This window comes from Frankliniella occidentalis, unplaced genomic scaffold, assembly GCF_000697945.3.
Source record: "Frankliniella occidentalis isolate FOCC.00 unplaced genomic scaffold, Focc_3.1 Scaffold161, whole genome shotgun sequence".
Classification (NCBI taxonomy): Eukaryota; Metazoa; Arthropoda; class Insecta; order Thysanoptera; family Thripidae; genus Frankliniella; species Frankliniella occidentalis.
Genome location: NW_026267287.1, coordinates 371,441 through 395,173, shown reverse-complemented (window position 1 = coordinate 395,173; position 23,733 = coordinate 371,441). Strand labels below are relative to the sequence as shown.

General features: G+C 50.5%; 1 protein-coding gene across 8 annotated transcripts in view; it reads left to right on the top strand.

Moving 5' to 3' along the window:
• Positions 1 to 9,990, top strand: part of LOC113207477 (homeotic protein antennapedia-like) — a 186,887-nt gene extending 176,897 nt beyond the window's left edge. For all 8 annotated transcript variants that reach the window (XM_052271411.1, XM_052271406.1, XM_052271413.1 and 5 more), the window contains one exon: positions 6,615 to 9,990. In XM_052271411.1, the coding sequence (XP_052127371.1) occupies positions 6,615 to 6,871 (257 nt within the window). In that variant the 3' untranslated portion in view covers positions 6,872 to 9,990. The remainder of the gene's footprint in view (positions 1 to 6,614) is intronic.
• Positions 9,991 to 23,733: the final 13,743 nt, after the last annotated feature.

Below are 23,733 nucleotides of genomic sequence, written 5' to 3'. Positions count from 1 at the left end.
CCCTAAGACCTTTAAATATCTAAAAAGTGATTTTTAAGTGCCAGTCTACCCACCACCCCACCCCGCGCTCACCCTTCGCCCGCTCCCTCTCTCTCTCTCTCCCTCTCTCTCTCCCTTGCTCCCACCCCCTCGCTCACTCCGTCCCGCGGGCACGGCTCTCTGACAGTTTGGAAATGGAACGTAGTGATGCGAAATCCCGCAGCGACCCCATTCTTATTATTCGGCGCCCGGCCTAGAGTACGCCCCCCCCCCCCTTTCCCTCCCTCTCTCGTTCTCTTGCCTTGCCACCTTACTCTCTCTCTCTCTCTTTCTCTCTCATATCGTTTGGGTTGCCGCGGCGGCGCTTTGCTCCTTTGCGCGACATGCCGTGGCGGGCCCGGAGCCTTCCCCAGAGGATTGGCGTGGCGCCCCCCCCCCTCTCTCCCTCTCCCACGGCGCCGCGGCTGCTTCGGAAAGGAATTATTTTTCACTGGGTCGGGCTGGCAGCAGGCGTGGCCCAGCGCCCCCCGGCTCCAGCAGCGCTCCAGCGGCGCTCGCTGGAGAGCAGGGCATGACGGCCGGGGCCCCCGTCAGGGGGTAGTGTGAGGTGGGCAGAGGGTCGGCCGGTGGGGCTCCGACGTCCTCCCTATTTTCGTGGGGTTCTGGCGGAGCTGTCTGTCGCCTCTCCTCCGACGCGACCCGGTGCGCACCCACCTCGCCCCGCCCAGCCCTGCGACAAGCTCGGGCCCGACGTGACTTTTTCCACGTGCTCCTAATTAAACTTGGGGCTTGTTCAATTAGCAGTGCTCGGCTGCCGCGAGCGTTATTTGTGATTTTCGACGACGACGTTGTAATCTTCACGCAAAAAAAAAACAACAGAAACACACACGTTACGGATCGCGGCCGCGCTCTCCTCGCGAACCTTTTGTTTTGATTGGTTCTCTAGACTCCCCCGCCCCCGGGCCGTGACAGCTGCGCGACGAGCTCTCCTGAGATGACCCATTGTATGAGATACGTGTGTGCCAGCCAGCCAGGGCCCCGGGGGCGCGTAGGGGAAGGGGGGGCCGGCGCGCTCGCCGCTCGCTCGCGGGCTTGAGGAAGACAGATAGAGGGAAAGGACTCCTAGGAATCTGACCCCACCGCACCTCGCCCCACCCCACCTCGCCCCACCCCACCCCGCACCCCGGCCCGCCTTGCCGTCGCGCCGCGCCGCCGCCGTTGCCGATTCGGAGGCAGCCGAGGCCCCCAGGCGCACGCTGGGGCCCACAACCCGTAATTTAATATGCGCTGCACATCCAGAACAATTATTATTTTTCAGCCCGGTAGCTCGGCCGCTAGGCCTTGCCCGACCCGGCCCCGCCCCGCCCCGCCCCGACCGGTTCGGGCGACGTCGGGACGCCTTGTGCGCCCGCCGGGCGCCTCGTCGCGTAGAAAGTCGAGCGCATACCTCTGGAGACCGTTCACACACTGATGTGAGCTCTTGAAACCGCGTGAAGACGGTCGTGATGTCGTCCAATGACAGGCCAGGATACTCGACCGGTAATCCGCGTCGTCATGGCTTCCGAAGGCTCTCGGATCCATTCCAAACATTTGTCTGCAAAACACGGAAAGAAAAGTAGATCGTTAGGAAACTACCAGGTTTTGTAGAAAGAAGGGTCCCTACCTAAACGTCAGCGACCAGGTCGAGTTCGGATAGGCAGACGGATGCGAGACGGTCAGACTCTAAATCATCATCGGGGGGTCCTCTCTCTCTCTCTCTCTCTCTCTCTCGCCCCGCTCCCTCATCTAGTCAACGTGAGCCTCCTTCAAATTAATTGCCTGCTGCTCCGCCGGGCGGCCGTAGCGCCGGGGCGGCCTGCCGTGTCTCCCGGTCTCCCGCCTCTCTCTCTCTCTCTCTCTCTCTCTCTCTCTCTCTCTCTCTGAGTAGGGCCTAGCCGGCCCCAGCCTGCCCGTCGGCTGCGTCGTGTTCGAGGACCCCGACGAATCGCTCGCCAAGATACAGTATCCTTTACATCGCCCGGTTGGCCAGGGCGAGGGAAAGAAAAAGGATTTGGTGTGGCTCTCTAACATGAAAAATACCAAGACCCCATACAACCAGTAGACTGTTTCGGAGCTGGATACAAGAAGATTATAATATGATAATTTTCAATAACGCCCGATTTTGTGCTTCTGACTAAGAGCGGGCATGTGTGTCGTACGCGGGTCCTAGACCGACAACCTTGACGGCTGCGACAGCCCTTTGGCTGCCGCTCACGAGTCTGGACAATGTGCGCCATTGTGCGTCGCAACCCCTTTTTGGAGCGGCCAGTAGAACGGGGTGGAGGAGAAGTCTCAATCTCCTCCTCCCTGCAACACCACGCTACGCTGCTGCTGCTACTCGCCGTCATAGATTAGCATATTTTGAGGTTAGGTTCCCATGTCTCCTTATATTGATTATTCCAAATGCCACAGGGCAGGCTGCTGCCTAGAAGTAGAAGCAGCACAGGCAATATTAAAAATTCGCTCCCGACTCCGATTAATCAGTGACGAAAATTATTTCCAGACGGACGACCGCTCGCCGCGGTCGGCACCGTTCCTTTCGTCCCGCTTCACTTTTGTTCTCTCTCTCTCTCTCTCTCTCTCTCTCTCTCTCTCTCTCTCTCTCTCTCTCTCTCTCTCACACTCACACACACACACACACACTCTCTCTCTTCCCTCGTTGTTGACCACCGGCCTTTTCGCGACCACCCCACCAGGCTGCGCCAAACCAACACCCTCCTCCCTTCTACTTCTCTTCCAGCAGTTGTTTTTCTCCCCTGCCTGGAGAGCAGACGGGCACTCTAAGGCCCTGGCCCGAACCCAGTGGAAATAATTATTTAGAAGAGAAATGTTCGTGTTTATTTTTGAACGACAGTTTTCGAAAATTATTGGTCCGTTTGCTAGTGGCATATTGAATCGCAGAATTTGGTGGTTTAACTTGATCTCGACCCGAACTAGTAGAAATAGTGAGATAACAGGGGGGGGGAGGGGAGAGGAGAGAGAGCTTAGAAAGAAGATCATCATGCTGGGAAAAAGGACGAGGATAGGATGGGGTAAAAAAAAGAGACTAGTCTGCCCTGCTCCGGGTTGTGTGGGGATAAGGTAGACGAACAGAGAGAGAGAGAGAGAGTGAGAGAGAGAGAGAGGCGGGGATGTGAGGAACGAATAGGGGAGAGGAGCAGATACCGTCATCCGTCTTCGTCACATGTGAAGTGAGCCCGCCTCCCCCTCTTTTTCTCCCTCTTTCCCTCTCTCTCTCTTGCTCTCCCTCTCTCTCTCCTGGGCACTCCTCCACCACGCCAGACGGGAGCCGCGCCGCTCCACGCACCGCTGCCCCCCCCCCCCCTTTTCCCTCTCTCCCTGCACCGCAGCAGCCACCCTCCGCGCTGTGACGCGAGAGTACTGTCTTCAAGAGAGGGAGAGAGAAGTGGCTGCGAAGTGTGTTGAAACGCCGCGATAGCGCCGTTATGACTGCTTGTGCGTGCGTGTGTGTGTGCGTGTGTTCTAATGGATCGGCGCGGGTCGGTATTGGCTCTCGGCGGGCCTCTCGGCGGGTCGAGGTGGGAGGCGGCGAGACCATTAGCGGCCCATCATTAAGGCAGACGCCATTTTAAAGGGGAGAGCGTTCAAAGGGGCTTCACACCGCGGGCCTTATCAACATGGCGGTCACTCCGAGACACGTTTGCGGCCGATAGCCGGGCAGGCCGAGGCGCCCTCCTTGTCACTGTGTACTGCACCTGCCGGGAGGGCGTCGCCCGCTCCTCGCTTACACAAACCTAGGGGCCACGCCACAGCAATACGCATCTAAGTGGAGGTGCCACGAAAATTGGCGACCCGATGGATGTTTTGATGGCCGTCTGACGCGGGGGCGAGCCCTGCTAGGGCGGATCCCGGTGGGGTTATTACAAACCGGAAGTCCCTGTGACAATAGTCGACGGGCGACGCCCCGGCCTTCTTCCGGTGAGCCGCGGTAAGCATTCTATGACGTGTACCCTCGCACTATTTCCCTGCCATCGCGTAGAGGCGAAGCAAAACATGGCATTTGGCTTATTGAAAAGCTTTAAAAAAAAAAAGTCGTCTTCTCAGTGTGGGAGATAATCTCTTCTCATAGCTGATGTTAATTCATCTGCAGGCAGGTCTTACTCAGAGCGCGCGATGCAAACAGAAAACACACACAGCCATGTGTTGCAGAGAGCCAACACCTATGCAAGCGAACGCTGCAAGAATAGCACGGTCCTCCCCCTCCATAAAATTTTCTTAACTTTTTTCACTGCCCTCATTTCTACCCCAGTCCCACCCGAGCGATAGTCGCAATTAGAGGGACCCTCTTGAAATTTCACTCTGAGCAAAAATCATTTGTACGCGACTCGGTTCAATTAAAAACAGTTCTTCTGCAACTTTAATTCTCTTGCGCCCGTGTTCTTTTGGTGTTTCTTTTAGTGTTCGTTTTTTTCCTTTTTTCGGTAAAAATGAATGCATTGAGATGGTTTAAATATCGCGGTTTAGAGGATGGAGGCCTCGGTCAGGATAATTTTCTCTCTTTTTTTTTCACATTTTAAGAGGATGCCTGTCGGCTGCCTATGCAAACAGGTCATTTTTGTTATTGTTTTGAACAAATACTCAAACTTTTGGTAGGAGTCCGCTCCAGGTACAGCGTGTGTCCTTCTCACCCTTCTCCCCCCTTCTCACCCCCAGCACCCGCCTCCCTCCCTCTCCTCGCACCCTTTTCCCTGAGGAGAAGGCGTCAGCCATGATCAATTGCTTCCGAAATGAGAATCCAAAGTATAATTTCCTGAGGGGCGTCCGTCAAGCCATCACGCCTTGACCCGGTGGAGGTGGGCTTGGATACACTGCCACGAACAACATTAACAAAAACTTAGACCTTTATTTTTAAGCCCCATCTGAATCCTTGCTAAGAAAATTAAGTTTCTCTGCATTAGATTTTGGAACGGAACCCTTTCCTTCTTGGTGGTCTAAATTTCCACTGCTTTGTTATTTTAAACCTCCCGATGCATGCGTTCGTTTATGGCGAGTGAAGGCACCTTTTTTGATTGATGAGTTATTACCGTACACTGTTAATTAGTCTCCAATCACGCCACAGGGCGCTTTGTGAGTATGGAATGGGAAGAAAACGAGAAAAGGGGCAGAGGGGTGGGGGCGGCGTACCGCTTGAGCGAGAGCAAGTCACCATCCACGCATCCATCTTTTAGCCGCGTTTGCGTCCAACAGGCACACACACCCACATCCAATGGGGTGAAACGTATATCAAATCAAACGTGTAAGCAGGCAGCATGTGCGCGCGCGTCTGTATGTGTGACACGCCAAGAAGTTGACGCGCCGGTGTGAAAGGGGCCGTAATTTACATGTTTATAAACACGGTTACGACTTAAATTATGGTGGGCGGTTGTAACCCCCTTCCTCGGGAGCTGCTTACCCCCCACCCGGCAGAATGCATTGCTGTCGCAGCGGCTGCAGCCAAGAGAGAGGAAAGAAAGAGTAAAGGACAGGGGGAGAGAGAGAGAGAGAGAAATGGGTGCCAAATGGACGATGAGCGCGAGCAGTCATACCACCATCGTGTGAGATTTATCCGCGTTATTATTTACGACGCGAATCACTTTTGGCAGAGTACTCCTAAACATCGGGTGTTATCTTACCGAATCCTCCTGCCGCGACCGGCTTTGGAAGTAATAGCGAAAAGAATAACAAGTGAGGAGGAACCCCCCCCCCCCCCTCCTTTTCCTTCTCCCTCTCTTTCCTCTCCTGCCCCGCTGATTCTCGCACCGTCGGTGCAATTACCACGCGCTGTGATCATCTCTCGATTACGCGTTCGAGCTGGCGATTCACGCTCACGTAAACACTTCGATACTATCGATTGCGTCGATCGGGTATGAATAAATGGAGCGTCGATTGCGCCGCTGTTGCACACTTTTTGGCAAACGCGCGCGATGTGGCAGGAGAAAAGGGGAGGGGGGCGTATCTTACACGAGACGTGCGTACTTGCTGGCGCACATCGCTGCATGACATGGCTGTTGTGCTTGTGAGCTGTACTTATAAATGTATCCTGAAGCACCAGGGAACTGGTTGCCTCTCACCTTTTTTCTTTCTGCCGGGTACTGTGTATAATCAAAATATCGTTAGCGCAATAGAGGCCGCTTCCAAAGCGCCCTCCTCAAGGACTCGCCGAGCAGTCCACGCCTCTAGCACTCGCCTAATATGATACGGAGAAGGGGGGGGTCTAGATTTAAAAACAACACCAAAAAGGAAATATGCAACTTGATTGGAAGATGGGCGGCCGCGTTTGTTTTACTCGTTTCGCCATGTTTATCCCGGCCATGTTGCTCTAGCCTGTCAGCAGGTTTGATGGATGATGTCAGATCGCTCCCTCCCCCCTTTTTTTCCACAGCGGCTCGCTGCCTCATGAAGGCTGGGGTGGGAGTACAGGGGAAGGCCCAACCTAGAATTCAGATTGGATGAAATAATTTTCTATAGCCCTTTTATCTTTATGAAGCATGTTTTGGTGTGCGTGTACGGTGTTAGTCAATTATAAGGTGGCTGGTTGGAAAGATTTCAGTAAAGAAGGCTAACGAGCCTTGTTTGTTTTCTTTTTTGTGTTGCAGAGAGGAAGCGAGGGCGGCAGACCTACACCAGGTACCAAACCCTGGAGCTGGAGAAGGAGTTCCACTTCAACCGCTACCTGACGCGTCGCAGGCGGATCGAGATCGCCCACGCGCTCTGCCTCACGGAGAGGCAGATCAAGATCTGGTTCCAGAACAGGCGGATGAAGTGGAAGAAGGAGAACAAGACCAAGGGCGAGCCCGGCTCCGGTGACGGTGACGGTTCAGGCGAACTCAGTCCACAGACTTCGCCTCAGTGAGATGAGGCCCCGGAAGAGCATACCTTGTTCTTCCACCACTTTTAGTCATTCTTCATGATAGTCACGCGACGACATTCAGTGCAAAGTGTGTTTGTGTGTGTGTGTCTCGCCCCAGTGGCTACGAGGACAGACATGTCGGGTCACCACGGTGACCCAGCTGCCTTCTATCACTGCTATTTTGTGTACATACCGTAGGGTAAAAGAAAGAGAGCGAGGACAAATGGAGTATGAGTGAGTGAGAAAATGAGGGAGTAAAAGGGTGCAGAAGCGTAATGATCGCTGCGAAACAAAGTGATATTTCTATTTCTTTTTCGAGTTAAGGATAGACCGGGTCAAGCGCGTCAGCCTGTTCTTCGACCAGCGCATTGATATTCTGAACTATTTCGATGTGCGGAAACTATGGATGTGTTCTCTTTTATCCGAGTCGTCTGCAGCCCTAAATTGTTTTAAATGTCAAAAAGCTCGTGTCACAATACCAAGTGACGAGAGTTTGCAAGAGTCTCTTTCAGAGTTGCTTTGCGGTGATATATTTTGGAATGGCCCTGTTTTTGGTTATAGACTTTTCAAAAGCGAATTTTGAAACGGCCTTAGCACTGCGGCAATTGATCTTAAACGGGCTGTCCGGTTCACTTGATTTTAACTTAAAATTAAGGAAAAATCAGAACACACTCATTTGTGTAATGTATTTACGGCTAGAAGCCTGACATTTCCGAAATTAAGTACTTGACTTATAGGTATCCTCCTTGCTCTTGACTACACTACCTCCCTACCTTACAACCAAAGAAAAAATAATTATAGTGTAGAAGACAGGTGAGCACACTGTGATTTAAGTGCAGAATATGTGATGTGCAAATTATCCTGTGCGCAAATTTGCGTGAATTGGTGTTTAACTCTCCTAAAACGGGTGTTTGTGTAAAAACATGTAAGTGAAGTGAAATCTAATGTCAAACTGGTTGGTGGCAGCCTGGATTAGCCGCCAATTCAGTGATGACGAGAGGATGACGCAAGCTACAACAAGTGATAACGTTACCTGTAGTGAAGCCGTGTGGCGCACTAAAACTTGGATTTCACCTGCGCTTCCTGGCTGGACAAACCATGTGAGTATTAAGATCAACGTGCTGTCTGTAGAGACTCTTGCAATTAGCTCTCGGCTTTCCTTGTGTTTTTGTTTTTCTTGTACGTCGAAATTTTTGTGTGCGGGAGGACATGGGTCTAAGCTAGGAATTAAAGTCAGCACAGCTTTGGCTGTAGCAATAACCTCAGATACGTAAACGTTTGACGGCTGCATACGAAATAACTGACCGCTGTCTAAAATTGTATGGAACAGATAAATGTATGATGTATTTTTTTCAGTGCTTTAAATTTGTCATTTAAGTATACAAGTAAATGTGTTATTTGCGTAAATAAGAATAGTTATTCTACGTGTTGTAGTAAATTTTTTAAAAAATTGAGAAAAAGAATCGCTATTACAAGTTAGCAAATTGTTTGGTTTTCACAAGTAACTCAATTGAGGGCGCTTTTGGCGCGTTATGAAACTTATGTGATAATACCAGAAAGTGTTAATTACTCAAAACTTGGATCAGAACATTAGTTTTGCGTTGCACTGCAAAGGTCCTGGGATGCAGCAGTGCGAAATTTTCAACCGTTCTATGTGCAATATTTCGATAGAGTGCCAAAAATGCTGATCAGTTGAGTTATCTGTGTTTTTGTTAACGCCCCGTTCACGGTGGCAAACATACCACAGTTCCTAGGACTCGCAAAGTGTCAACATTATTTATTATTCGTACAAGGATTCATACATTCTTAAATCATGTTGTCCTGCGCATCCTTGAAAGGGCATATTTCTGTTGTTTGTTAAGTGTTGCCTGTTTTCCCTCCACAATGTTTCGTTGAGAAAGTCCAGTGTATCGTATACCATTATATTTTACGTCGTATAAGATTCATTGCTGAGTGCAACACTGTTTAGTTGTAATTTGAGTCACACTCTTTCGGCCTACTTGGATTTGCCCAAATAACCGAGCCGGAGAAAGTAATGTTCAAAATTAATATCGTTCTTGCGTAAGCTGGAAAGACTGACCTCTATAGTCTAAAGTATGCCATATTAGGGTATATGATGTGTAACACTCGGTACCAGTTAATACATTATACAGAGCCATGTGATATTTTATGTCGTACAAATAGTGTCGGAGGGCACCCTACCGACGGTTTTCTCCTACTCTATGCACTCTGTACTCTTTGATCGTCTTTCAATCGACAGCACTAGTTTTATGGTTTGAAGTTTTAGGGAACGGTCCGCAGTAACATCCCGAGGCGGTTAGTGTGGACTGAGCTCTTTTATTTTCACAATCGTTGTAGAGTAAATTTCTTTTCGCTGTCACATTTGTTTGAATACAACACACAATAATGTGCTTCTAGTCCTACTTTGTAAATATGTAGCGTTTATACTTACTTAGGTGTTAAAATGTACCACAGGGTGTACAAAACTTACTGTGTATATGTCCGTTTTTATTTTTTATATTAAATTGAGCTTTTGGAACACCCTGTCTGTTTTGTTTCCGAATGGTACATAGTGCATAGGAGCAGAGGAAATGTGGAAGTCAGGTTCGTTTCCAGAAATGTCACGTTATGTATACGAACGCTTCTGTCGTAAACCTATTAAATTGCAACTGGTTTGTAGGTGTCCTGATTTATACTTTATGCTCAATAACTTTAACGCCAGATTGGATATTTTTAAATTAAATCGAGTATTATTGACGTGCTTCAACCCCCTTTACATACCTCAATACGATGTATATTAGTTTTATTTATGTTGTAGTATATTATTGAAGGGGTTGCAATACTCTTGGCGTTCAAAAGTGCAAACTTGTTTTAAAATTGTTTTGTTTTCGAACACTCTGATAGAAACACACCTATAACTCATTAATTTATTATCGTAGACGTGTATTGTACATTTAGGATATATCTAGTGTCCGGTTTTAATAAATAAATATATATATAAATATATGCAAATTCTATATATATAGCGATGATGCGTGTATGTAAAGAGAGTATGTCCCGATTCGAAAGCCTTGATTGTGTTTGAGATCAAAGTGAAACAATAAAATATGGTTGAATATGAAGGCGCGATTTATCAGTTACAAGCTATTCCTTTTCTGAGTCCTATAGGGTACGCAACGCATAGCATAACCGCACGATGTTAATTGAATTGAACCGCACTTGTGCATGTCACAGTAGTTTCCCCGAAAAGGCTGCAGATTACCTCACGCATAGCGAAATAGAAAGCACGGCCAAGAGAAGGGACGAGCGGGGCTGATAAGATTAATGGCCTTTCAGGGCGAGGAGCTGGGGAGCGGGAGCGTGAGGCAACGTCAAAAGGATCCCGACTGTGCTGCTGGTGGGGTCAGATGCGGCGAGGCCGCGAACTACGACTCGGACGAGGAGAATGGCACGAACCCTGCCGGAGATGCTCTGTGTGTGTGACTTGGATTTGCCCCCCCCCCCCCCCCCCCTTCTGGATGCGCCGCTACCTCGCGCTGGCCGTGGGAAACCGTCGATGATTTAAGATTATGGTCCTGGTTCAGGTGGCACGCGCCCTGTTTATAAAATGTAGCACCATTCAATTATGGGCGTTTTATGAGGTGTTTACGGGCTTTATCGTTCGGCCATAAACAAGAGTTATGGGTGCCGGGGAGCAGACCATTGAGGCGGCGGGCCAGGTGATTTGTCGTTGAGGCGGTAGCGGGTGAGACGTCTCAGTTTCGTGATGATGAGATGGGCAGTGTGCAAATTAGTATTTTGACAAGCATCACGCATGTCGTTTGTGTATTTTCTGCTATGACTAGTTTTTTAATAATATTTTTCTATTTCAGTAGTTGAATTGAAACACATACTAAAAGTAATGTACGCGTAAACTTGTCATTGATAAATCTAGTAATAAACCGGTAGACACTTGGAAGTGTTCAACTGCTTATATGCCCACTTTCTAGTGTTCAACAAGATTGTTGTGATCTTGAAAGAGTTCAGTTAGATGGTTGTGCACTTGAAAGTGTGAATTGGAAAAGAAACTTACCTGTTACACTCTTAGACACGCAAATCATCTGGATTTGCTTGTATTCAATTTGCTTTTCTATCCTAAGAGATGTACTTGTTTTAACACTTTACTGATGTGGTTAGTCTTAAATCTTATTTGTTTCTTTTAATTTTGTTATAATGTTTTTTAAAATTAAACTTCGTCATGCAATTTTTTGGTCAGACGCTCTCTAGATGCACTGCAGTTGGAGTACAATCGTTCCGAACGGCCTCCGCAGGGTGTGAGCCGCGTTAAGCTTTTGGTTACTTCGCCGGCACTTTTGAATTTTGGCGCCCTTTCCGAGTAGCATAGATTGGCTGGAGGGGAAGTGTGTCGGAGTCAAGGTGGGGATGCCGACCCCGGTGGAGGGGGTTCGCCGGGGCAGCGGGGAGGTGGGGGGGCCGGCGGGGGTGTCGCGGCGGGGGGCAGGCTCCTCCCTCCTCAGCTTAGTATCTGTCAGTCTCCGGTCTTTCACATTTGTCGGACTGCTGTCGGCCCGCCCACCGCGCCTAGCCGGCCTGAGACGCGCCACCTGATTGGCTGCCCCCCACCCCTCAGCGGCACTTTATAAATTGGGCTCATTTGTTATTTTGGCAAACAACAACAACATGAACCGGGCGCCATATTAGCTTCCGCGCTATGCGGTGCTGCCCCCTTGGCGGCAAATACGGAAACCATAAGGGAGGACGAAAAAACGAAGTCGGCAGGGAAAATGCGATCGATATAGGAGAGGGAGCCGGTTCCTGCTTAAATAAATATTAACTGCTTCATAATTAAAAAAATTTCTGTACGTCACCTAGCATACTGTTGTCCCCAAAGTCCGCCTCAAAAACATGTAGTTCATGCACGGTCGGTTGATGCCACTCAAATTCTGCACGCTCCAGACACCAATTTTGTAGGCAAGTTCAGGCAAAACTGTTTTGAACTTGAAAACTAATGGTTACCCAGTGAACGACTTGACGTCCGACACAGAGGCCTCCGCGTTCATAACTCAAAAGGGGCGGGCGAGCGTCTTGGATATTATTCAAATGTTTGTGCTCTGAGTCACTGCCGTCTGTTCACCACCAGACTCTTAATAATTAAATGATACAAGTGGAGCATCTCATCGGCGGTCCCCACCCGAATCAATCTTTGTTCGGGTCGTGCTCGCCGAGCCCGGCCTGCCCGACACGAGCCAGGAGGGGCCGACGCGGCCGCTGCCCGCTAGAAACGTCATGTTCGAACAGCCTGCACGCGGTGCGGCTCAAGCCGCCGTGCCATCGGCTGGGGCACGCTCTGGCGCACGTAATTCAACCATCAGGAAAACGAGCAAATGAATGGCGGCTGAGAAAGGTTCGAGCGAGTGGTGAGGAGGGGGTGGGGGGGATCTCTGTAAGCCCGCTCGTTGGCTAGACTTCATCTAATGCTAGGTATTTATGACTTTTTAAATATACATTTACATATGAGTGTGTCGATACGATCTGCGGCCGCGTCTAATGATGATGGCGGCACTCATGAGGGCCGAGGGGGCGTGGGGGGCGTGCCGGTAGGGGTGCCACTCGTTCATTTAGCGACACGTTTCTCCTCCGACTGCAATGCCGTTGTTTCCCACACCGAACGACGCCACGCGGCTGCAGAGGATCAAGAGACTCATCATCCCCGGCCGCTGGGTCGCACTCTTCCGTGAGCGGTAAGAGCAGCGGCCGAAACACTGGGAGAGAAAGGTAAGGCGTTTGCAGAGGTGCAAATGATATGCTCGTGTTGGTTGTTTTTCTTCAGAGCCCACGCGCAAACCTAACAACCCTTGCCCGGTAGCAAGGCACCGTCTTAAAAATACCGAACTACATGAGAACTTGATTTGTAAAATATCCAAAAAGAAATTGAACGAAAAAGTTTTGATGTCTCTTGAGAACCAAGTAAATCATTAGAAGAAATAAATATATATATAAATATATGCAAATTCTATATATATAGCGATGATGCGTGTATGTAAAGAGAGTATGTCCCGATTCGAAAGCCTTGATTGTGTTTGAGATCAAAGTGAAACAATAAAATATGGTTGAATATGAAGGCGCGATTTATCAGTTACAAGCTATTCCTTTTCTGAGTCCTATAGGGTACGCAACGCATAGCATAACCGCACGATGTTAATTGAATTGAACCGCACTTGTGCATGTCACAGTAGTTTCCCCGAAAAGGCTGCAGATTACCTCACGCATAGCGAAATAGAAAGCACGGCCAAGAGAAGGGACGAGCGGGGCTGATAAGATTAATGGCCTTTCAGGGCGAGGAGCTGGGGAGCGGGAGCGTGAGGCAACGTCAAAAGGATCCCGACTGTGCTGCTGGTGGGGTCAGATGCGGCGAGGCCGCGAACTACGACTCGGACGAGGAGAATGGCACGAACCCTGCCGGAGATGCTCTGTGTGTGTGACTTGGATTTGCCCCCCTCCCCCCCCCCCCTTCTGGATGCGCCGCTACCTCGCGCTGGCCGTGGGAAACCGTCGATGATTTAAGATTATGGTCCTGGTTCAGGTGGCACGCGCCCTGTTTATAAAATGTAGCACCATTCAATTATGGGCGTTTTATGAGGTGTTTACGGGCTTTATCGTTCGGCCATAAACAAGAGTTATGGGTGCCGGGGAGCAGACCATTGAGGCGGCGGGCCAGGTGATTTGTCGTTGAGGCGGTAGCGGGTGAGACGTCTCAGTTTCGTGATGATGAGATGGGCAGTGTGCAAATTAGTATTTTGACAAGCATCACGCATGTCGTTTGTGTATTTTCTGCTATGACTAGTTTTTTAATAATATTTTTCTATTTCAGTAGTTGAATTGAAACACATACTAAAAGTAATGTACGCGTAAACTTGTCATTGATAAATCTAGTAATAAACCGGTAGACACTTGGAAGTGTTCAACTGCTTATATGCCCACTTTCTAGTGTTCAACAAGATTGTTGTGATCTTGAAAGAGTTCAGTTAGATGGTTGTGCACTTGAAAGTGTGAATTGGAAAAGAAACTTACCTGTTACACTCTTAGACACGCAAATCATCTGGATTTGCTTGTATTCAATTTGCTTTTCTATCCTAAGAGATGTACTTGTTTTAACACTTTACTGATGTGGTTAGTCTTAAATCTTATTTGTTTCTTTTAATTTTGTTATAATGTTTTTTAAAATTAAACTTCGTCATGCAATTTTTTGGTCAGACGCTCTCTAGATGCACTGCAGTTGGAGTACAATCGTTCCGAACGGCCTCCGCAGGGTGTGAGCCGCGTTAAGCTTTTGGTTACTTCGCCGGCACTTTTGAATTTTGGCGCCCTTTCCGAGTAGCATAGATTGGCTGGAGGGGAAGTGTGTCGGAGTCAAGGTGGGGATGCCGACCCCGGTGGAGGGGGTTCGCCGGGGCAGCGGGGAGGTGGGGGGGCCGGCGGGGGTGTCGCGGCGGGGGGCAGGCTCCTCCCTCCTCAGCTTAGTATCTGTCAGTCTCCGGTCCGGACTGCTGTCGGCCCGCCCACCGCGCCTAGCCGGCCTGAGACGCGCCACCTGATTGGCTGCCCCCCACCCCTCAGCGGCACTTTATAAATTGGGCTCATTTGTTATTTTGGCAAACAACAACAACATGAACCGGGCGCCATATTAGCTTCCGCGCTATGCGGTGCTGCCCCCTTGGCGGCAAATACGGAAACCATAAGGGAGGACGAAAAAACGAAGTCGGCAGGGAAAATGCGATCGATATAGGAGAGGGAGCCGGTTCCTGCTTAAATAAATATTAACTGCTTCATAATTAAAAAAATTTCTGTACGTCACCTAGCATACTGTTGTCCCCAAAGTCCGCCTCAAAAACATGTAGTTCATGCACGGTCGGTTGATGCCACTCAAATTCTGCACGCTCCAGACACCAATTTTGTAGGCAAGTTCAGGCAAAACTGTTTTGAACTTGAAAACTAATGGTTACCCAGTGAACGACTTGACGTCCGACACAGAGGCCTCCGCGTTCATAACTCAAAAGGGGCGGGCGAGCGTCTTGGATATTATTCAAATGTTTGTGCTCTGAGTCACTGCCGTCTGTTCACCACCAGACTCTTAATAATTAAATGATACAAGTGGAGCATCTCATCGGCGGTCCCCACCCGAATCAATCTTTGTTCGGGTCGTGCTCGCCGAGCCCGGCCTGCCCGACACGAGCCAGGAGGGGCCGACGCGGCCGCTGCCCGCTAGAAACGTCATGTTCGAACAGCCTGCACGCGGTGCGGCTCAAGCCGCCGTGCCATCGGCTGGGGCACGCTCTGGCGCACGTAATTCAACCATCAGGAAAACGAGCAAATGAATGGCGGCTGAGAAAGGTTCGAGCGAGTGGTGAGGAGGGGGTGGGGGGGATCTCTGTAAGCCCGCTCGTTGGCTAGACTTCATCTAATGCTAGGTATTTATGACTTTTTAAATATACATTTACATATGAGTGTGTCGATACGATCTGCGGCCGCGTCTAATGATGATGGCGGCACTCATGAGGGCCGAGGGGGCGTGGGGGGCGTGCCGGTAGGGGTGCCACTCGTTCATTTAGCGACACGTTTCTCCTCCGACTGCAATGCCGTTGTTTCCCACACCGAACGACGCCACGCGGCTGCAGAGGATCAAGAGACTCATCATCCCCGGCCGCTGGGTCGCACTCTTCCGTGAGCGGTAAGAGCAGCGGCCGAAACACTGGGAGAGAAAGGTAAGGCGTTTGCAGAGGTGCAAATGATATGCTCGTGTTGGTTGTTTTTCTTCAGAGCCCACGCGCAAACCTAACAACCCTTGCCCGGTAGCAAGGCACCGTCTTAAAAATACCGAACTACATGAGAACTTGATTTGTAAAATATCCAAAAAGAAATTGAACGAAAAAGTTTTGATGTCTCTTGAGAACCAAGTAAATCATTAGAAGAAAGTGTTCAACGCACAAAAGTGAAAAAAAAACGTAAAATATGTAAAAAATCAAGCTTAGCTTGGCTAGAGGTTTAGCTTACATGTTAAGAGCAATCAATCGGACAGCACTGTATAAAGTTTTCGTGATTTGACTGAAAAAAATGTTACGAAAATATTTATTAATAAGAGTCAAGTTACCAAACTTTTCGTAAAGTTACAACTATATTTCGTACCAATCAAGAATTCTTTGTTCATAAAATTTGACAAAACATGTACACTTCAAGCTCTTTAATAAGAGTTAAATATTTTTCAAACCAATTCGTTAAATAATGAGTTTTCGTACCTTGCTAAAAACAAAGAAAATTAGCTAAGAAAATTCCGTAAAATCACGATAATTTTTTTAAACATTAGTGGGTACAGAGAGGTACCCTGGTCACCCTGATCTGTAAGGTGCCAGGTGGCCCCGTCAGACACAGTGTGCCACCGTCACACACTTGCCCGGCGCCACCGATAACATGATCAATATTAACGCGGGGCGGTGATGACTGTCCGCGCCGGGAGACTAATGCGACGGGAATAAAAAGAGCAGCAGGGCGGCCGGCGACGGCTGCGCGACAAAAGAAGCAGTGTTGCGATAGCCTATTTCCCTCGCATTTACGAGAAAAATCGTTCCCTGCGCCGCGCGCGTCTCTTTGTATCCAGAGACGAGTCTCGGGGACTTTTCTTCTTGCGATTTTCAGAGAGTCGTTTAGTCCCGAGCAGATGTCTGCGCTTATTCTCTTCTCTAGGCAAATAATAGTTGAGGAAAAATACATCGCTTTCCCAGTTTTCTTTTTGGTTCAGAGGGGGAAGAATAAGGGGGGCGTAAACGGTCCGGCAAAATTAATAAAAAGCTCTTTCGTTCGGGGCGGTGTACATCACAGAGTTGTGTCCGACTCCCCTTCCTACAGGGGCCGGACTGTTTTCACTTTGCCCTCCGCAAAAAGGGGCCGCAGAAAAACACTAAAGCGCCGCAGCACAAGTTTGCCGTAAGTTGTGCCGGCCTCTGGCTGCGCCGGGGGTCCAGCGGGGTCCGGCTGGGGCGGAGGCGCCGCGGGGGGTGCCAGCCGACCACCGAGTAGCTGGCTATGAGGAATTCTCCGCTCTGCTGGTCGCACACGCCTGAAAATGGGGGAAAATTCAGCAGCTGGGCAAGGTCCGAAGTGACAGTGTGTGAACAACCACACACGCACACACTGCCGACACCAGCGAGCTCACATACGTGTGTCAGCACTGACATACACACACATACACACACGCGCTATTTATTTTGCTTGACGTGCTTTTCAGAGGGAGTTTGAAGTCATAAATCTTGCCTTTTTTCATCTTTGTCTCGCTCTCTGCATCGGCCGCTTGTCCGTCTCGCTCCCACTGTATCATCCCGTCCCCCCTCTTTTCTTTTTCCTTTTTTTTCTATATCCACAAGGCATCAAGCAATGTCATCCAGAAAGGGGGTGGCGAAGGGCAGTGAGAGGGTGGTGCGGTATGAGGGGCGGCGAGCGAACTGGAGCCTTTCGCCCAGTGACGGGCCGAGGGGTGTGCTAAGAGCCGCATTCACTGCCATGGAGACCAAAAGGGTAAAGACCGCATTCACTAGAGGGACCAAAAGGGTAAGAGCCACATTCTCTAGAGGGACCAAAAGGGTAAGATCCGCATTCACTAGAGGGACCAAAAGGGTAAGAGCCACATTCTGTAGAGGGACCAAAAGGGTAAGATTTCGCATTCAATAAAATAAGGACCAAAAGGGTATGATCTGCATTCCACACTAGCAAAAGAGCAGAGGGGTAGAGAATACAGAGAAGGTGAATAGCACACCAAAGTTCTGCCCCCAACGATATGTCGCACGAACTTCAGCAGAGAGACGGAGAAAGAAAGTGCAGCAAACGACGTAACGCATATGACGCCTGCTACTACTCGTAAAAACCACCCTGTGCATAGAAGGCTGAAGTGTTGAATGCGGAATCATTTTTGATTTATTTTGGGCTAATATTCAGTGACGCGTAATAGGACGGTAGGACGCTATTGTCATGCAGGTTCCTGATGGAGTCACACGAAGTGTCGCCTACCTCGGCCCGCACCCTTCCCCTTCCCTCCGTCCTTCTGCCACTTCGGCCCGTGCTGTGTGCGCTGCTCTCGGGCCGCTCTCGGCGGGGTTGTTACGCCTTTAATAAGTCCGGGGAATTCCACGCACCCCCGCCCCACCCCCCGCGAGGTCCTCGCGCGCTATTTACATAGAATAATTGCATCGGTTACATAACGGGTCGGGTGGCGTATTCGCGGGGCGGGGCGACAATGGGCAGCGCGCGGGGCCGCAGGGGGTGGTGGGCGTCATGTGGGAGGTGCGAGGACCAGGGCACAGGCCGCCGCTTCTGCGACTCCGTCACAGGTTGCTGCTGCGAAATGGAGAAATTATTTTCGTTTCGTGATGCAGCTGCAACCGAGTGACTCTTTCACGCACAATGGCAACATAGCAATCAAATGTGTCCTCAATACGAGCGAAATGTGTCATATTTTCGCAATTTACAATTTTTGCAATGAATAGGAGACCATTCCGGCCGAAATATTCTCAAAATAGAGTAAAAACGGTGACGACATCTGACGCAAGCCTTTTCAATCCGTTTTAGTGACAACGAAAAATGGATGTCTCAATAAGAGGCGATACAAATTCCGATAACAGATTCGAAATAAATCACATGTATGTTTTCTATATCAAGTAAACTCTAAGGCAGACGACACTACTACACTGGAAAAACTAACGTTACCGAGGTAACGTTTCTTGACGCGACCACACCAGGTAACGTTTGGTGATGCAACCAGTTTGTGATGGCCCTATCCTTTTGCATGGGGAAGGTCGCATCAGGAAACGTTGCCGGTCTTGGTCACATGATGAAACGTTACCATGGTAACATTAGTTTTTCCAGTGTAGCTTTTTGACATAATTCTGTGCGTCTTCTTTGGTTCGCTCTAAAGGCATCAGTTGCTGTTCGAAGATACGGAACGGAACCCAGAGCGAGCACTACGAGAGGAGAGGGCTTCTCCTCGGGGACCAAAAGTTAGCAACGAACGCAGCAACTGTGGCACCAGCCCCTCGAGCGGCAGCGGGTGAGGGCGGGACATTTCGTACCGTACGAATTAACCCCCTACGATTATGACCCGAACACTGCACTGTAAAATGCTTTCAAACTACTGTATATTCTTTGTAACGTTGCAAATAAATATCGAGCCTCATATCGCTGTTATGATTCTTGCAAACTATACATGTTCGCACTGCAGAGAAATGGTTTGCCAGCTTCCAAAGAACTTCGTATTACAATGCTTCAAAATTTTTTGCGAGCTGCAAAGAAAATTGTTTGCAGCTCGTCAAATCTTCTCTGCAAGCATATTGCAGTATGCATAGTGGAGAATCGTGAAATTTGGCACCGATCTCGAAAATAGACAGACAGAACTCACTCGCTCGCTTTGCAGCTTCTCGCTCGAGCCCGGCGCGCCCTCCTCAATGGAATGCCCCTATAGCATTACCTGCGCATCGACATCCCCCAGCGAGACTGACGGACAGGCCAGCCTTTTCGCTTCGCTCTCATTTGGACACGGTCGCCGAGGTCAAGCCGTCAGTCAGCAGCACACCTGGGCGGCACACCCTGAGAGAGAGACAGAGAGAGAGAGAGAGAGAGAGAGAGAGAGAGAGAGAGAGAGTCAGACCGCAACGACAAACACTGAGGTGGTTCGCATAGCGGTGTGTGGCGACGGCCCAGTGTTATATTCGCAGAGAAAAGCGGACCGGTTCAGCGACAGACAAAAGCGATGCGCTGGCCAGTGACCTCTGCCCCGACCTTCACCTTTGTCTCACACCAGGGCGCCACCCAGCGTCGCCTCCACTGACCTGCCGCCCCCAAGGCGCGCGCGCCAGGCCAAGATGCTGCACTGGGGTTGAAATCAGTCCAATATTCAAGAGAGGGGAATACTTAGTACTTGTCTTCGACCCCTTTAGTGAGTGGTCGTTTTATACCTAAAATCGCTTTAGTGTAGGTCCCAACTTTTACTCAGCCACCCTGCTATCCCGGCGCTACTGCAGCCTCAGAAGAGAATTCGGTGTTACTCTCGTCTTTCATGACACGGGGTCTCTCCCGGGAGACGGGGGCGCAGGACACGCTCGACCGTCCAAGCTCGCGCACTCTTCATTTGCAAGTCCGATACGCGGGTGAGAAGGTGGGGTGGAGGAGGGAAGACTGGGGACTGGGGGAGAAGGGACGGTCCCAACGGGTTGGAGAGTCACTCACTGGGCAGAGCGGGGACTCTCCTTTTAATTTGGGTCGGATCGATGAATGGTCATGGAATAATTGTCGTTGTGGGTGGAGAAACGGCTTAAGCACGGTCCCCATCATGAAAAGAGGGCACACAGAGATAAAATTGATAATTATTTATTGTATATAAAGTACAAAAGACTTATAACTGAACATCAGTAGTTAACAGACTGATAGGTTTAGGTCAAGAAAAAGATAGAGAGGCAGAGAGAGGAAGAGAGGAGAGGGGGGGGGGGACTCGCAGCGCGTTTAGAGTGCCCTTCCTTCTCACTCCGATCAGGGTTGGACGAAACTTCCAGCGGCGGCGCGGCGGGCACCGAGCGGTGGCGGGCACCCCCCGGCTGGTGCCCAGCTAGAGCCCGGCCGGCGGGCCCTGGCTCTAGCCCTGGCGGGGCCCTGCAGGGCGGCGCGTGGCAGGCCGGGCCAGGCTCCACCCCCGCCCTTCCCTTTTTGCTCTGTGCCTCGCTCCCCTTTCCATCCTATCTCTGTGTGAGTGCAGCAAAACTGATTGCAGTCATTACTCCTCCGACAACATTGACATTTTTATTAATGCGTGTGTGCTTCGCCCCCTTCTCCGCACCGCTCCGTCCCCTCCTCTCTCTCCCTCTCACCACCCCTGTTCGCTCTCTGCTTCTCTCTCTCTCCCTCTCTCCGGACCGCCACCACCACCATCTCCTTCTTTGAGCGCGTCTCTGGCGATGGCAGTACGCGGTAGGCGTTGCAATACTCAAAGACTCTGCGCCGCACATATGGCTGCTACCGATATCCGGCCAATATGCCTGCTTTTGATACAACTACACGAGGACAGAAAAAGGGTATGAAATGTATATTTTTTTCGTTCATCCCCCTACGTTTTTGAACCACCTGTACGTCATGTGAGCGATCAGGGCGAGCACGCCATACCCGGCAGGACGCTGAGGTACCCGCTAAGCACGCCGCCCGCGCGGCACCACGGAGTGTAACAGCAGCCGCTGGGACCCACGCGGGCATGACCTATGGCAAGCGGGACGGCGCAGCAAGACGCTTGCGAGAAACAAATGGCCGGCCATTTGGCGTTTTCAAAAGGAAACCCTGAGCGATACGGACTCTAAGCGAAAATGATACCTTTTGTGGCCTCTCCCTCTCTCCCTTCTCCCTCGCTCTGCCTCTCCCTATACACCCTTTTTGGAGAGCATTTTCATCAGCGTCTCCACCACCTTTTCTACAGAAATGTTTACCAGTCTCTTTCTTTAGCAGTCCCCTCCTGCGTCCCTTTGCGCCCAACATGGCTCGCTTGCTCCTTTTTTCCCTTCCTCGCTCCCTCTCCCTTTTCTTTTCCTCTATTTCCCGTCGCTCCAGTCGCCGGGACGTGAAAAATTTCCTATAGACGTTTGAAAAATTGCGTTTAAGGGATGATTCTATTCCAAGGTTCATTTTTGTCTCCACAAGGCATTTTTCGCCCCCAACCCCCTTTTGCTGAATTCTCCAACGTCGGAGCTCTTACTCTAGAAGGATATAAAGCTCCGCGGACAAAACAATTTCCTGCTTTACAGCTTCAAAAACCGTGAAAAGAATTCCACCAGAAATGAAGGAAGCTGGATAAACAAAAGCCAATTATAATTGAACATTTCTCGATAAAGTTCATACTTTACTTCACTTTGGGACCGCCCGTTATGCGCTGTACATCAATTTCATTTGGATTAGTATGGCATTTCCATATGTTAATTGAGAGATACATGTACGCAAGTAGACACTTTGGTTCGATTTTGGGGGGGTAGATGGTAGTTTCGTGTTACAGAAAAGACAAACAACCTTCGCAAATTGTATTTCACGTGGACCACATAGCCATCACTTTATGCCAGTACATGTTCACGCTCGAGCGCTACTATGTAATGAGAATAATGTGGAAAAAGAACACGTGATGTATATCAGCTGATGTAGGGGAGTCACACCGCGAGGCGCCACGCCTCGGATGGCGCCGTGTCGCTATGGTTTTATAAATGCGTCGGAATCGATCACTCGGCATTGTGTAATGTGCGCGCCTGGCGGGGCGGGGCGGGGTGGTATGGGGCGGGGTAGGGCGAGGTGGGGAGAGGTGGGGCGGCGTAGCGTGCGGCCTAGCAGCAGCGAGCCCCCGGGGGGAAAGGGGTGCCCCCTACCCCGGCGCGGCCGTGTTTGAGGCCCCAGGAGCTGACGTGACAACACAACTCCGGTCGCAATCAATTCGCGACAAAAGGGGGCGCCCTTTCCCAAACAAACGGAAAAAAATGAAATTGCGTCACGTTATCGGAAAAGAAAATGAAAATAAATTACACGTCTCACCTTACCAGCCTTAAATAAAGAAATGTACATTTTCGCACTTTGAAACAATTTTAGCAGTACCACTTGAATGGAGTAAAGGGTGAAGAGTGGAAGCGACAGGGGTGACGTCCGTCGCGAGGAGGTCCGAAGAGAGGCTGCTGAGCATGGCGATGGGGGGGAAGGGGTGGCAGGGAAGGAGAAGGCGGAGAGGGGGGGGGGGGAAGGGGGGGCGTGGGACCGCGCCATTCCATTATACGTCGACTGCGGCGTCATTCGTCTTGGACAGCGCCATGTCAGCAGCACACACACATGAGCACGCATGCGCGCGCCACACACACACACACACACGACAGTATGCACACAAACAGAGCTGAAGTTGTGTGTGGGTGGATCCAAAGTCGCGCGCGCCACCTACCAACCTGTCGGAGCGAGTATGCGAGTATGTTTGCAATACTGAATATCGAGTAAATTGGAAACTGCTGCCAGAAAATTAAAAAGAGAAACAAACACGCCCAGTCGCGACAAAAAAATAAAAAGTTTTCCTTCTTTTCGCTTCTGTAGTAATAATAATAAAAATATATGCGACGAAGTTGTCCTGTCGCGCAACGACGCGCCTCGCGCCGGCCAGTGGCGCGCGCGCGCGCGCAGACACACCTTCCCGCTCATTATTCTACATTTCAAATTTAATTAAGACAAAGTTAGTACATGCACGAGTCGTCGCCGTGGCCACACCCTTCACCCCCAGAGCTTCTCTCTCGAAGGTGTGCGACCCCACCTCCTCCTGGACGTACGCAACGTTCCGTCCCATGCTCTGCCCCCCCCCCCCTTCCCTCTCTCTCTCTCTCTCTCTCTCTCTCTCTCTCTCTCTCTCGACAACCTGTTAGTTAGGCCAGTGGTAATTTGAACAAACGCTGTAGGTGTGCTCCTGGTCTGCGAAGCTGGGCAGCGAACCAAAGAGAGGGAGAGAGACAGAAGAGAGGGGAGGACCAAAGAGTAGGAGAGGGAGAGAGAGATGAGGAGGGGGCGACAACGCAGTACGTATGCAAGATGATGTCCGGACCGCAGCGTTGCGGACGGGGCTGCCACCGCCGGCCGCCCCCACCAGGAGCTGCCGGCGCTGCCGCTGCGTCAGACAAATCCAGCCCCCCGGGCGCGGTGGACGGGGTTGTCGATCAGTTTCCACAGAAAGCCGGCCGGTTTGTCAACGTCAGCATTCGACGTGCATGCAGCTCCAAAGGTCGGCGGTGCGGTGCTGCCGCCGGCGGCGGGCAGGACACCCCCAGGGTGCGGGCCGG